Raw genomic sequence first — 16253 nt, 5'->3', positions numbered from 1 at the left:
ACGCTTGCCGCAAGGTGTAGAGCTGCCCTGTGAATTTGAGCCTTGCTGGGGGTGGGCCCAAGTAGGCCCTCCATTGCCGGTGGAGACGGAGAGGCGCCCTTCCTTCGTTGATGGTAACGGAGGAGCAGGACTGACTACCCCGACATTCCACTGCGGCTGCGTAATAATCTTAGACTCATTAGCCTGCCTGAATCCGTGGAACATATGGGCCTAGCTAGTGTGCTGGATGACTGGTTCAAACTGTGAATGCCTGGAAATAAACTGTCCCCCTTCTCTGCGGAGGTGGGCTTGGGCTCCTCGCCTCAACTCTCTGGTCTGCCTTGACCTGGATGTTTCCTTAGGAGTTACAATGCTGTTCACGTTGTGGAAGATGGACTAGGAGTGTGTACCGGGGGTGATGGGGGTGTGCTGGCTTACCTTCCTCTTTTGCTGTGAATCTTGGCTGATATGGCTGGCCTTCTGCTCTGGGTGTTATTTTTGTGGGACACTGGAGGCCAAGTACATTTTCATGAGGTATAATTTTTTGTCAGGCACTATATCCTGTTGTATGGGTACCTATGGACCACAGTGGTTTATAACCCCCCTCCCACAGTTAGAGGTGTGTGAAGGGAGGATGTTGGGGGAAGGGTAGTTTTTCGGGGCTTTTGAGCCTAGTTTATCTCTGTCTGTTTAGTCTTGCCAATGTTATTCCCATCTAGTTTAACAGCGGCTACTAGGCTCAACAATGGTTCGCTCACAAAGGATCAGCAATCCAGGTTACTGGGGTCTCTTGTCTAATCTTGTTGGGTGGAGACCCTACTTGTTTTTTTCTGCTGCGCCATAGCCCCTCTTCAGAAAACAGTACTCTTTTGGAATGTGAATGGTCTCCTGGATCACATTAAGCGATCTGCTGTGTTACGATATATTAAACGGTACAAAAGGAGCTGGTGATGGACGGAGAATCTGAATTAATCAAACACTCACACCCAGTCAAACGATCTGGGTTTAATCCATCACCGTTCTTTAGCCCACTCTGCCTCCCCAGTTCAGACATGGCTATATGCAAATCAGTCTGACCCTGGGCCTCATGGGAACAGTCCAGCCCGAACTGCCAAGCCATGTCTGAGCATGGATTCAAGCAAGCCGGGCTGAAGACGGCTGTAATGCCAGAAAGCGGTCCTCGGAAGCTTGTTTCCAGTCCAGGGAAGGCAAGGCTTGGCAGTTCGGGCAGGAGTGTTCCCATGAGGCACATGGTCAAACTGATTTGCATATAGCCATGTCTGAACTGGGGTGGCAGAGTGGGCTAAAGAATGGTGATGGATTAAACCCAGATCTTTTGACTGGGTGAGAGTGTTTGATTGGTTCAGATGCTCCGTCCATTACCACCCCCTTTTGTACCGCTTTTGGCCACCATAAGTGTGGCAGGGTATGCTCAGACGTGAGTCCCTTGCTCACTTTGCCACTGGATTCAAGCAAGCCGGGCTGAAGACGGCTGTAATGCCAGAAACCGGTCCTCGGAAGCTTGTTTCCGGTCCAGGGAAGACATGGCTTGGCAGTTCGGGCTGGACTGTTCCCATGAGGCACATGGTCAGACTGATTTGCATATAGCCATGTCTGAACTGGGGTGGCAGAGTGGGCTAAAGAATGGTGATGGATTAAACCCAGATCTTTTGACTGGGTGAGAGTGTTTGATTGGTTCAGATGCTCCGTCCATTACCACGCCCTTTTGTACCACGATATATTAAACGCCACAGGCCAGCAGTCATTCTCCTGCAGGATACCCATTTATTAGGTAAGAATTACCCATTCCTGGGCCGGTTAGGCCACGAAAGGGTCTACCACTTAGGTTTTACATACGGCTCCAGAGGAGTCGCTATATTACTACACAAATCCCTTCCCATGGCAGTTACAGCACACTGCACGGACACTTAGGGTTGCTACATGGGTATTGGGGCCAGTTGGAAGCGAGGCACATTAATTTTATATCCTGTTATATCCCACCGCCCTTACTGCAGCCTTCCCTGCAGTCGCTGAAATCCCTTGTTGACTGACTCTCCCTCAGGGCATCAAAATAATGGGAGAAAACTTTGATTTTCTTCCGGACCCGGTCCTGGACGCCTCTTCCTCCCCATACCCAGCCAGGCATTCCTCGTGGGCAGACTTCCTAGGCCTCTGCAATGCCTGGCATTCCTGGCATCCCACTCAGCGGGCTTACATCCACTGATCTGCAGTGCATGTGGCAGAATCTTGCATAGACCTGACGTGGTTGCCGGCCGCGGATCTCCTCTCGGTATCTCTCCGATTACGCTCTGCTGTTGCTTTGGTAGGTAACTCCACTTGCTGTCGTACGGCCGGCCTGGAGATTCAATGCATGGTACTTTCAGATTCTTGCATGTCAGACCTTAGTAGAGGTGAAATTTCGTAACGCAGGTTCTGTAGCATCGGCGGCGACACCATGAGCGGCTAGTAAGCCATTCTTGAGAGGCTAAATTAAAGACCACTTTCGGCGGACCGAGGTGTACCGTCTGGCGTGCCTGACAGATTTGGAAACCCGGATAGCATGGTTGGAAGTGGCTCTTCGCCACCGGGATACCAGGCAATATCGTCGCCTCCTGCCCGCGGCCCAGACTGAACTGGTTACAAAAAAGGGTAAATCCGGAAGACCTGGGTACTAATTGGTATATAAGAAAAGGGGTCCCAGTGTATGGAAGGGATTACATAAACAAGGAAAAACAAAATCATGGAACATTTGCAACAGTTTTCAAGAAGCAAAAACGCAATAGATTAACACACAATGTTATTTAATCACATTGGTGGAAATTCAAAAATACACATGTCATTTTTAGGGAAACCGTGTCATGGAAAATTCACAAAGGCGGTGCCCGAAGGGGGCTGGGTAGTGCAAGGTAGTTAGTGAAGGGTAGGGTGGTTGAAAGATAGTGACAATAAATCACAGACAGTTCAGGTATACAGATGTTTATATACCAAATAGCCCACGTCTAAACACTAAAAGTATAAAGCCATATAACACACAATATCACAGTTATTAAATCACTGTTGAATGGTTACTGGCAGGTATTCAAGAGTCGACGTTTCCACCCCTTGACCGTAGGTGTCTTTGACCTTACTGCTGGGGTCTTCATCAGGACTGATGTGGTGTGAGAGGGAAAAGGGGCACCTATGGGAGAAAGGGGTGTGTTTTTTAGAACCCGCACATATACAGTGAAATTTAAAAATGTTAAAAGGAATCCCAGTGAACTGAGCTAAGTAATTTGTCTTACCATGACGGCAGCGAAGGGAATGGGGGTACCTCTCACAGTTCATTTGTTGGGATAATACGGGGCTCCAGGGCTCCTCAATGATTTGTGGCAGAGAAAGGAGACGTCACCTAAACAATAAAGGTGACCATTAGCCGGATAACCGGCACACAGTGTGATAATGAATAAAGGTTTTAGGCCATGCTGCACTTACTGATTGTGCGCCAAAACGGGGGCACAAAGGCAATCGTGGTAGCGTATTCCTTCTTAGTAGGAAACGGGAGTATTGAATGAACACACGGTTTATTATGAGGATCCGGGATTAGTCTGGGAAGAAGAACAGAATGGATCTGGGGAGGAGCAAACAAACAACTCTAGTTTAACCTGTGGGTCAACCAATTCTTGAATGAAAGATCATTGAGCTGAAATTACATTGCGACACATCAACACAGCTTAAAGATTAAAGCGAAGGTCAACTGACACTAAATTGTTAACGTGAAAACATGTACTAAAACAGAGGGACAACCGGGTGGTTTCTTGGATGTATCGAGTGGCAATATGAGTAAGGCATTAGCAAAAATGCTGAAGACTGCGTGGAACTGCAGGGACCGCGGTTAAAGTCCACGCAGTCATAGGGAGGCCACCCCGCAAAGTGCAAGATGTGTCTCAAGTAGCATGCGTTCATGACACTAATTAAAAGACAATGCTCTCGGCCCTACGTGCTGGTAAATGTATCATATCTGAATAATAAATGTGTATCAAAACGCTATATTAAATAAAAGCTAGGGCAGAGAGTTGTCCAATGAATGCTGAACTCGTCCGTCAGCAAACTGTGAGATCAACTGGAAACGCTAAACATTTTACGGGCTCAATCTTAAACCTACTAAGTACGCTAAGGAAAAAGCATGATTAAAGGCTACACCGAAGTGTTAGGGCGCCATCGTGTGACAGTACGGGGAAACAGAGCAGCGGCTTACCTGCTTGATCACGAAACTGTGTCCATGAGTGCAACCGTTGTTGTGCTCCTCACTAAAATAAATAGGGCAAAGTGCCCGCTTCTAGCGTGCACGCTCAGATTTAGCGTGACGTCGAAAGCGTGTAGGAGAGTAAAGAAAGACTGCACCTGGCGCCATGGTTACTATGGACGCCATTGGCAGCTAAGAACATGACTCGGGGGAGGCATGCAATGACAAGGCCAGACTCTGGCCTTGTCATTTCATGCCCTCCCCGAGTCAAGTTTTTGCTTCTTGAAAACTGTTGCAAATGTTCCATGATTTTTTTTTCCCCCCTGTTTATGTAATCCCTTCCATACACTGGGACCCCTTTTCTTATATACCAGACTGAACTGGAGCAGATTTCCTTGGAACAGGCCAGACAATTTTGGAAGGCCTACTCTCAGAGGGTGTACCCCTCGGGGGACAAACCAGGCAAATCGTTGTACTGGGTGGCCACCCATGGGGTATCTGACCGAATAGTTCTGGTGATTCGGGACTCATCAGGTTGTCCCCAGGAGGAGCTTCGGCAATTGCCTATACCTTTGCTGATTTCTACTGAGGGTTATACTCGCGTTGTCTTCCGCCACTAGCAGAGGTTGCCAATCCCCTTTTGGATACCATACCACTGCCGACTATACCCAGTGTCTTGGCACAAGTATTGGACCAAGCCCTAACGATTGAGGAATTAACTGCCGCGGTGTCTGGGTTGCAATGCGGGAAAATGGCCGGCACAGGCGGTTACCCTATTGAGTACTACAAATCATATTTCCTCACCTTTTGAATCTTTATACAACCGCCTTGGAGCAGGGGTCCTTTCCGCCAGAGAAGGACCTGCCCAAGGAACGTCTTCCTAGGGGCCAATGCTCCACTTTCCACCTGATTTCGTTGATCAACCCTGAAATTAAGATCTATGCTAAAGTGTTAGGACAGGCCTGACCGAGCTGCTCAGCTATATTGTCCACCCGGATCAATGTGGATTCATGTCTGGCCATAGTTCGCGTCACTGTATTAGGAGGGTCCATGTAGTGCTGTCCCGGGTATCGGAGCTCAGTGGCAATCTGGTCCTCGTGTTGATTTTACGAAAGCTTTTGATACTGTGCCATGGGCCGTCATGGATGGAGTTCTTTGTCAGGCTGGTATGGGGGAGGGGTACCGTTGTATGGTTTGTCTTCTCTACCACTCTCCGAAGGCTCAGGTGAATGGGGTTCTGATCCTGCATTTCCCATTGAGTGGGGCATGCACCAGGGGTGTCCATTGTATTGTCCCCTCTGCTTTTTGCATTGGTGATGGAGCCTCTAACTCAGCAGATACGCTGCCACACTCCGGTTTCAGGCTGGAATTTGAAGGTTGGCCTTGAAAACCGGCTAGCACCATGCAAGGATGACATGCTTCTGTTTTTAAGAGAGCATTGGCGATGAGGGCCCGCTGCCTGACACTTCTCCGATTTATACGGTGAGGCAACCGGGCTTCAGGTTGATGAAGGCATATCCTGTTTAGTGGAGGTGAAGGGTGATGCTCTAGACCGTAATTGAGAAAGGAGCAATTGCTGGCATAATTAAGTACGCATTATTTAACGAGGTCACCGTCGGGGGCACAAGTGGCTGTCGCACCGACAGAGCTGATTCCCACAGTTCCCTCACCACCATATGCCCGGCTGGGCATAAAAGTAGAAGGCTGTCTCCCCGTCCCACACAGTCCTGAGGAAGACCCGCCTTGACGCCTCAAGTGCGCTTCCAGAGGGTCGAAACTTCGACGTACAATATAGTGGACCTATTACGGCAAATCCTGTATTGAATACTGACAAAGGCAGTATACAGTTGAATAGTGGAGAATATAGGCCAAGATAAATCCTCTTTTTATGTCCCATTTGTAAATAATACCTGTACATTTTGTTGGTCACACTTGCGCCGTGAGCACAGAGCACTAAATGTCACGAATTGCTCTTATTGTTCACCTTTCAGCCTTTTTGTAAATGATGAATATTTGAAGCATACATGAATGAGTACAATTCATAAAACGTTACATGAAGATATAGATGGTTTGGATTCTGTTTTTTAGAAAGAATTTTTTGTTGAAATACCTTTATTAAGTAAAGTGTCATTTGAATGCTACATATATCTCTGAGATAGTGAAAGAAATACATTGCACCCGTATGAACCAACTGTTGATAAATATTGATTTGCTGCCCAGGTTCATAGGGGTACTGGGTTAACCCCATTGGATACGGAACTACTCCCCTGCTATTTAAACATTTTGGGTAATTCTCTGTATTGCATTCCCCGGAAATGGTTTAATTCTAGGACTGCTAATATTGCTAACTTTGGTAGTCTGGGGGTCGGCATAAGGCGACATTTCACTCCCTGCACAAATCTCCTTTTTACCGTGGCCTAGGTTTATCAGATCTATAGTTATACCAGTTGGCAGCACACACGATGCCAATTAACGACTGGCTCACCAGGGGATGGGATGAACCGCATATCGGTTGGAAATATATTCACTGGGTATGGATGGCTTGCTTGATCTCCTCTATGGGGCACATTACCTGGTACATAGTCTTCATGCACGCGGGTATCCCTCACTTGTTAGAGAGCGGCTCTTCGCCTTATTGGTTGGGACCATTGCCTCACCGAGACGACTCCTTTGTGGCGAGGAACATGATTCCGGTCCAGGGAAGACATGGCTTGGCAGTTCGGGCTGGACTGTTCCCATGAGGCACAGGGTCAAGGCTGATTTGCATATGGCCATGTCTGAACTGGGGTGGTGTGGAGTGCAAAAAAAACTATGGATTTAGGCCCAGATCTCTGTACGGGGGTGAATGTAGGACATTGTTCTGCATTCTGTCCATCAACTATTGTTTTTGCATTTGTCACCCCGAGTGGGACGGGTATGCTCAGATGTGAGTCCCGTGCTCTCCACACCACTGGAGTCGAGCTATCCTGGCTGATGACGGCTGATAGCCAGAAACCGGTCCTAGGATGGTTGATTCCGGTCCAGGGAAGACATGGCTTGGCAGTTCGGGCTAGTATGTTCCCATGAGGCACAGGGTCAAGACTGATTTGCATATGGCCATGTCTGAACTGGGGTGGTGTGCAGTGTAATAAAAGGATGGATGTAGGCCCAGATCGCTGTACTGGGGTGAATGTATGACATTGTTCTGCATTCTGTCCGTCAACTGTTGTTTTTGCACGAGGAACATGGCTAGGTCAACTTTTGACGCTGGAAGATTTTCTGCCATGGGATCGCATACCTGGGAGATGTCTACAAGGGTGACAAGTACTCACTGTCTAATTTGCTGTACTTTTGGTACCTCTAATAACGCCATGCCTTGCTAGCTCACACACTCCCGAGTGAGTCCCTGCCAGAATACAATCCGCTGGAGGCAAAACTTTTCTTGTGGCGGCCAGGTAAGAGGGCCACTTCGGTAGTTTCTTAGTAATCCATCCCCGGATGGTCTTGGGAAGGTCAAGCAGAGGCGGGCGTCCTGGGTGGGAGAACTGGATCATGATGACTTGAGAGGTATGCATGGCACCTAGGGAGCTGGCGATCTCGGTGCGGCTGAGCATGGTAATACCTGCACATGTCGTACAGCAGCCCGAGGCACTTATAACATGTACACTCCAAAGCGTGAGCGGCTTTCGTGCTTCCCAAGGCAGACTTTTTCCATATTGCCTGTGAGTCCTTGGTACTGAAGCCTTTTTGGGAGGGGGTGGGTCGAATATTATCCACTGCCCTAGACCATCCAACTGGAGTTGACGCCCCCTGTTGCTTTACTAGGGCTTATTGAGGAGGTAAGGGGCCCCTAGGGCTGAGTGCTCCTTTCTGGGGACCGCTTGCTTAGTTGCTAAGCGAGACGTGGCCCGGGTCAGGAATCGAGAAAAGTCACCGAATGTTAGAGGTTGGCACACAGCGGTGGACTGGTGCGCGCAGCAAGAGAAGACAATTTTTGAGACACATGGCTGTCGGAAGCAACATGAAGGTAATGGGGGAAACGGTGTAATTATTATGGTTTATTGATATGATATTTCACTGTTGTATACTATTGATATCTGAGATTGCTGTCAAGCCGTGCGTGTACACGGATCAACTCTTGTACTGCGCTGTGTAATGTTTTTGCTGCAAAACCATCAATAAAATTGTTCATAAAAAAAGTATTTTCTGGCCCTGCGGCCCAAGTCCAGTAATGTGTTTGCAACATGTTTCTTCATGTTGTGGCCACTATTCACATCATGCAGTCCTGTGCGACTCCTGAGGACCTGACCAATCTACATTTTTTTCCCTGCAGGACTACCAATGGCATCAGATAGCTATACATTGTTCTCTTCATTTCTCTAAAATGGCTGAACAGATTTATACCATATCTCAAAAGCATGGTTCCTGGATAGATCTGTAGCTTTCTGCCAAATTTGGTCTAATACTGTTCAGCCATTTTTTATCTCTATGGTTAGCTAATTTTTCCTATGGAGTTGCATATGGGGGAAAAAAAGCAACATAGAATTTAAAGTGTGGAGCTGAAATGAGAAAATAGACTGAAAGCAAATACTAGAGAAAGGCGGACTTGTCTCATACACTCCAGTATGTTCATTGGCCCACACTGTGTAAACCATCATTACAGTTCTAAATCTACAATGCAGTCACAAACTCCAACAGCCCTGAAGATATTGGGCTGTTCCCATACTCAGGATTTACCTCCCAATCTTAAAGAGGATGGTCTTAAAAATTAAACCGGCTTTCACTTTGCTTACATTTTTAAAGTACTTTAAGAACCGAAGGTAGGGAGAGCTAGTTAAAATTAACTGATCGGCTCAGGGACTGTACTTGGAGCAACAGGTTGGCTTTACCTGTACATAAGACCTACAGTTGGTTAAAAAATGAAGGCCCTTTCTGGGCAAATATCCACCATCACAAATGTGACCACCGCAGCTGCTCCATAGTGACTGTTCTAGCTGCATCAAAGCTGCTGTTCAAGACTGAACAGCGAATGCTTTAATATACAGCGCTACCAAAGAACTAGAGTACTGATACTAAAAGCCTGATGTACCTTCACTGGCCTCCCTGGGACTGACCGAAACGGCATTAAATTCATTTACTGTAGGCTGCATGTGCAAGTGAACACAGTGCTTGCTTGGGCTGTTAGCAGTTGCAGAAGCAGGTGAAGTCCCAAAAACAATCTGCGTTCTGAAAGTTGCCCATAAATAAGTGTTTAAAACATGTTTTAGACTTGTAGAGATAGTAAACATGTATTGTATTTTGATCTAACCTACCCACTGTACTCATATTCCCCTTCTTGTAACAGGAATGCATTGGAAAAGGTTGCGAGCAGAGAGGAAAGGGAGATGGAGCTTTTGAGCAATTGGACGCAAGAGGGAGGTGGGCACACAGGAGGAGCCGACATACAGGGGAAAAAGAGGGGTGGAAGAGAGCAACAAGATACAGATGCACAAGGAGAAATGGAGGGGCCTTATTTTCTTGTCGAAAAGTGAAGAAATAGGGAAACACGTAACCGAAAAATAGTTTCCTGATGTAAGCAATGGAATGATAGAACTCCACAAATCAAAATATGGAGCCGGGCAAAGGGTAAACTGGAAGCCTACATTAGGTATCTATTACGATACTGGTAACAATAGATCTACCAGACAGTAAAACAGTCTGTAGCAATACCTAAATGTTGACGCCTAGGTATGATGTTTGGCTATTTTCTTTTTCTTTTAGCCTGGAACTATGATTGAATGGGGCAACAACTGGTGAGTTTGTGGTGTTGCATTCACACCTTTAAGAAATGTAGTTGATTTACTTTTACTTTTATCGGAAATGTATTTATCTCTTTGTAAATCCCTGTAAAATAGCAAAGTTTATGTGGGAGAACACAAATTCTATGTTCATGTTTTTGGTTGCCGAGAGTTCTCGTTCAATTACAAATGCATGCTACAATAATAATGGGTATGATATGTGCACAGCAATTTGCGTATCTCGGTGTTCCTTTTATTTAAAACATTTTTAGAAGCTATTTAAATAGTTTGCATATAAAGTTTAATGATGTCAGAAACTCAAGATAGACTGATTTGTATTTTTTTTTTACCTGTTGTGCATTTTTATTCACTTTCTCTTTAAGGACTGGAATGATAACCTTGTTTGGAAATAACCCTGGTCAAACGTGTATACATTGCATTTTATATTTTATTTCGTATAAAGGCAGTTACAAAAAGGTACATTTCTAATGTGATGCAAAAATAAATAAAAACATTCCAGCTAGCTAAATCTACACTGCTTTAATCTAAAAAAAAAAAAAATTGAAGAATTAGGAACATTTCTGAAATAATGCAATTCAAAAAACCAAAGTTTAGTTTCATTTTCAAATTAATATGCAATATGTTCTATCAGCCAGATTTCCATCTGCCTTTCACAGAGTTGAACCCAATGTTGGTTTATCGATTTGTCCATTAAAGCTGTTACTGATATTGATTCTAGAGGATGATTATTTGCATGCTGTAGAATGATAATTATGTGGGATAGCAAAACAAGCGATTACAATTTGTTATAAATATTTTGTCACCATAAATATTTGCAATTTATTAATTCAGGCATTCTGTGGTATAAATGGCACAATGGCCTAAGGGCTTGCACTAATTAGATAACGATTGGACTGTGAATAACTGTGCTTTTGGCTGCCAAACATTTTCAGTGTTTGCTCAGTTATTCATAATATGATTTAGAGAACAGTGGTTCCCTCATTGAAAGCCTCAAGCCTGAGCTTCCCTGTGTAACAAACAACATACACATATCTCATATTGATAGGATTTACTGTCCTTAAAAGGAATGAAACAAATTCAGACAAATATATAATATAGGGGTGCTCCAGTTAGTGGTGCAGTGAAAGTAACATAAGTGAATAGCTGTGCCCTAAAAACGTGAACAAAGAAAGTAGAAATACTGTGAACCCATTTCACAATACTACTTCCAATTTTGTCTCGGAAGTACAGTGCAAGCAAAGATCAATAAATGGCAGTCTACAAATAATAATTCTAAACGTTTCAGCCCCTATCAGTTATTTGGTCGGATTCTTCACCTGGACTGATTAGCAAAACCTCCAAAAAATTATGTCAGAAAATAGAGAAGCTTATGAGGCCCAGCTCATGGCAGTGCACAATAAATTAACTACTGATGGGCCTGTTGCACTTACCAAAAGAGTTCTGGAGGTTGCAAGAGTGTGGGGGGTACTGAGGGGGTGGGGGGAGTTTGGTTAGGGTAGGATGGAATAAATCACCCGGTCTGTAGTCCATAAACAATATATTGTTCTTCAGAAAAAATGTGTTGCAATATATCAGGAACAAATGACCTTAGAGCATGCAAATGTCAACGAATCAACCAGAATTGAGCCAAACCATACCACAGAATGGACCTCCGTATGTTTTTCTGTACAACATTATGCAGATTATGGACTATGGACTGGTGGTTTATACCCCCGAGTCCCCCACAATTCTTTTGATAACTGCAACATGCACATCAGCTGGATATTTATTGTGCAATCTAAGGTTAGCTGGGCCTCATGAGTTTCTCTATTTTTCAAATCAAATTTTTTGTAGGTGTTTCCAAACAATCCTGATGAAGATGCCTACCAAATAACTAGCCGGAGTCGAAACATCAACGTGTTTTGACTTGTAGAGTGACATTTATTGATATTTGCCTCAATTGTACTCTAATTCAGAGACACATTATTGATTAACATTGCAAATGTATCTGAAGTGTTTCTAATTTGTTCACATTCTTAGGGTACATCTATTCACATGTCACTTTCACTGCACCATTCACTGGAGCACCTGTATAGTCTATATTTGCCTGGATTTCTTTTATTCCTCTTGATCACAGTCGATTCTGTTAATATCAGATATGCGTGCATGTTGTTTGTTACACCAGGAAGGGCCAGGCTTTAGGCTTTCTTCGTAGGGAATCAATGTTCTCTAAACACTATTGATCACCCAGATTTTCTGGGTTACCAGGTTCCCCAATATTTGGAGCCAATTTATAATGCCACTGTTCCTTGTTTGTTGCTTAAAAGTAACTTATTTTCTCCAGTATTGGGGTGTCTTTCATAGATTCACATGCCTGAATCATTCCCCGTCGTCGGAGTGGGAGTCCCACGGTACATAAAAAAGCAATAATATGCAATAATATCCTTAGAAAAAACCTGGTAATAACCAACCAGGAAGTAAAGTAGTCCAAGCTACCATAGAAAAAACTTCCACACTCATGTCTATCCTAGTCATTTTGTATAACCCAAACTGCAGCCAATCAGGCGACAGCATCCACCAGAAAGTCCTCCTCAGAGGCTCAGGCTTGCAGATTTTATACCGCACGTTGTGTGAAGGGAGTCTCCCTGAGCTCTGCTCAGTACTTCTCTATTTCCTTCAAGTATCTGGATTTGAAGATGTCTTCATCTAAGAAGTCTTTATTCAGGCCTTGTGACTCTTGTGGTAAGCTCAGACTTTTCAAAGAAGATCCCCACTAGAGGTACATTTACTGCCTGTACCCTGACCATCAGGTGAAGGACTGCAAGATTTGTAGGACCTTCTCTCCGAAAACCCTCAAGGACAGGGAGGGCCGCTTGCTTTTGTGGCTACAAAAGCTCAAGGATCAAGAAAATCCTGTTTCTGAGGTGGGCAGTATTGCCTCTGGATCTACTGCAGCTTCCAGGAAGAGAGCTGCTGATGAGATGTTATCTTCTCCTGGGGCCAAGATTGTAAGGAAGCAACAATCTTCTAAGGGATCTGAGGGGCCTTCCACTTATAAATCTATTCCCCCTAACAAGACAAAACTGATGTCATCCCCGAGAAGAGCAACAAAAATTTTACCTCAAAAATCAACTTCTGACAAGACTTTACCTCAGAAAAAGACCCTGTCGTCGACGCCGCCGTCGTCAACTCCTTTGTCGACGAAGATTCCGGTCGACGCAACATCTACGTCTACGGTAACTTGTACTTCTCCAAAGCCTGAGATGTTAATGTCGACGGCGTCTTCACCGTCGACGATGGTTTATGTCGCTGTCAGACCTATCTCGTCGACGAGAGAATCGTTGACGGCCATCGTCAGCGCCCTGTCGACGGCCAGGCTGAAGAAGATTCCGTCGACGACAGCTTCGTTGACATCATCGTCGACGGTTGCTCCATCGCCGTTGACGAACATCCCGCCGTTGACGAGCTCGTCGATGAGGACACCGTCGTTGACGAGGACAACTCAATCGTCAATGAGGTCCTCTTCATTGTCTGGATCTAAACCCCCGTCGACGAGCCCGTCGATGGGGCCTCCGTCGACGCCGCAACTGTCTACATATACCACCATGCAGGTTTGGTCACTGTTCACAGCTTTTATGTCGACACCAAAGTCATCCTTGTTTCAGAGGCGCGGTTCTAACCTAGAACCTTTATATCCTCTACGACTGTCACCTCAATCTGTACCTCTACAGGTCCCTGACAAGTTACTGGACTCTGAAGATAGTGAGGAGGATTCTGACATGGATGAAAGGTTTGGGACGGCTACAAGTCCTTCAGAATTAAACATCAAATACCAGGAGGACGAGCAGGACGACCAACATTCACCTGAGCATATGGCATTGCCTGTTACTAATGTTCCATCGGCTCAGATGCCAATAACATTGCTAACAAATCTACAGCACATGCTGAATGACTATTATAGACGTTTTCCATCGTCGGAGTCAGCTGACTCTGTGCCTCCTACACCTGTGGTGCAAACGCCTAGATCTGATTTCAGACATCCAGGGTCTCCACCACCTGTAGCATCCCATCAGCAGGAACAACAACATTCTTCTGACGAAGAAGAAAGAGAAGAAGGGGAAGTCGATGACGAATCCATGATGTCGGAGTGGGACGATTATCAAGTCCAAACACCTTCTCCTTCACCTCTGGTAACTGCTGATTCACCTCCTGTGGATGTAGGAGGGTTCCATCTTCTAATGGAAAGAGCTACAAAACGTTTCCATATTGACATGGACATTACACAGCAGGAATGCTTCCTCTATGATTTCAAAGACCAGCCTAGGAAGCAGGTTAAATCTATTCCTATTATTGATTTCATCTGGAAAGAAGGAATTAAGGTCATGTATACTGTGAGGAAGGGTTAGGGTCCGGGGCCGAACGTACGGTCCAGACACCGACACCTGAGACTACAGCAGCCTGGGTGCCTTACCGTTGAGGGGACGAAGACCTTCCGACGGCACAGCTAACAAACTCTTCCCGCTTCCCACAGACTGCCGGAAATAACCCGGATGTAGTTCGTGCCTACGAAGGCAGAACCAACAGCAACAACAGCCAATCGGAAGGCTGGACGAGAGATCAGGACGCGCAGAAAAGCGGAACAGCCGGAGAAACAGGTGTGTCAGCAGAGCCGAATCGGGAAGAGGATTGCCAAGACCTTGAGGACGCCGAAGATACCAAGAACAGCAACGCATCCCCGGTAGTCACCAAAGCGGAAGACCCTCCAAGGACGGACGATGCCAAAGGAGCAGACGTGCTCGAAGAAGACGAGCCTGAGACCTGGACGGAGGATTGGTGGGTCCCGGAGGACGCAAGAGCCGCCACAACTCAGGAGAGTTGTGGTCAGCGCTGGTACGTGTCGGGGAGCAGGTTTTAGGGAAGGGGTGGGTGTGTGTGTGATACGGGCGGTTGGCGGTGAACTAGAAGCCTGAATACTCTGGTCTGCCTCATTTGCCAAGGGGGGGGTTGGAGGAAGAGTATTTCTTTTGAGCCTTAACGTGTCCTGCTAAGCACCCTCCCACCTTAAAATCCTCGAGCACCCTCGCAATCTCCTCCTACTTAAAAATTCCCAAACACCCTCACAAAACATTTTTCCCTTAAAAATAGCACATGGTTGTGGTGACGGTAACCCCTTTTATATTTAGAGCAAAATCCTAATGTCTACTCTCTCTTTATTTTGAGCCACTCCGGGACCCCGAACCAACAGAAACCCGTAATAGGTTTCCCAACACTGAAGAGTCACCCAAGCTGCAATCCAGACATAGAGGACCTTCCTACACTCCTGGAGTCAACCTTCCTGTTTCCGGACTTTTGGATTTCCCCTTATTGTTTTTTTTTTAACTGGACACTCATGACTACAGTTTACCCCGCAATAAGCAATCTTTAAACTTAATAAACCTCTCAATATTCACCCCATACTGCCCCCTCGCTTCTGCTTCCGACCATCCCTCCGACATCTACTCCTGCATCTATCCTGCAGAGGATAGATAAAAAATATAAGGCTCCTGAAAAGTCCCCAGCTTGCCATATAGGACATCCGAAATTGGATTCAGTGATCATTGAGGCTGCACAGAAGCGATCTAGAAATCCATTCTCTCCAATCGCAGCCCCACCAGATAGAGACGGCAGGCATCTAGACGCTATTGGAAAGCGTGTGTCTACGATTGCAGCAACTACAGTCCGGGCTGCCAACTCATTATCCATTCTGGGCAGATATGACCGACAGATGTGGTCTGACATCTCGCCATATGTCAACATGCTTGCAGACCCCTCCAGATCAGAAGCTCTGAAAATATTGCAGGAAGGTGAAAAGATCTCGGCTGAGATAATTGATTCTGCAGTTGATGTGGCTTCAACTGGATTCAGGCAGTTAGCAGGAGCTGCTGTCTTGCGTAGACAAGGCTGGCTAAGAGCGACTTCGTTCCGTCAAGAAGTTCAAGCTAAGGTATTAGATATGCCTTTCGATGGAGAGTTTTTGTTTGGTCCGCAAGTAGAGGAAGCTTTGCAGACGATAAAAAAAGGACACAAACAGCAAGATCCCTTGGCACCTTACAATTTCGGAAGCCGCCCTTTCGAGGTGCGAGATGACGTGGATCGTCCTCTACTAGAGGAGGATATAATCAGCAGTCCTCCTACAGACACGGGAATCAACGTTACCAAACTCAACGTTACCAGTCCTACAGCCAGCGCAACACTAATTATTCCCAAAACAAAAGAAAGCCTGCCTACCGCTGAAAGGATAAGAGACAATGAGTACC

At 45.8% G+C, this 16253-nt stretch overlaps 1 protein-coding gene across 1 annotated transcript in view; it reads left to right on the top strand.

Annotated features, from left to right (window-relative positions):
* The window catches only part of NIPSNAP2 (nipsnap homolog 2), a 124850-nt gene that overhangs the window by 92987 nt on the left and 15610 nt on the right, over positions 1-16253 (top strand). The window contains exon 7 of the mRNA XM_078679395.1: positions 9941-9972. Within this exon, the coding sequence (XP_078535521.1) occupies positions 9941-9972 (32 nt within the window). The remainder of the gene's footprint in view (positions 1-9940; positions 9973-16253) is intronic.

The sequence above is a fragment of the Lissotriton helveticus genome, chromosome 3_1 (assembly GCF_964261635.1).
Source record: "Lissotriton helveticus chromosome 3_1, aLisHel1.1, whole genome shotgun sequence".
Taxonomy (NCBI): Eukaryota; Metazoa; Chordata; class Amphibia; order Caudata; family Salamandridae; genus Lissotriton; species Lissotriton helveticus.
This window is presented reverse-complemented; position numbering and strand designations above follow the sequence as displayed.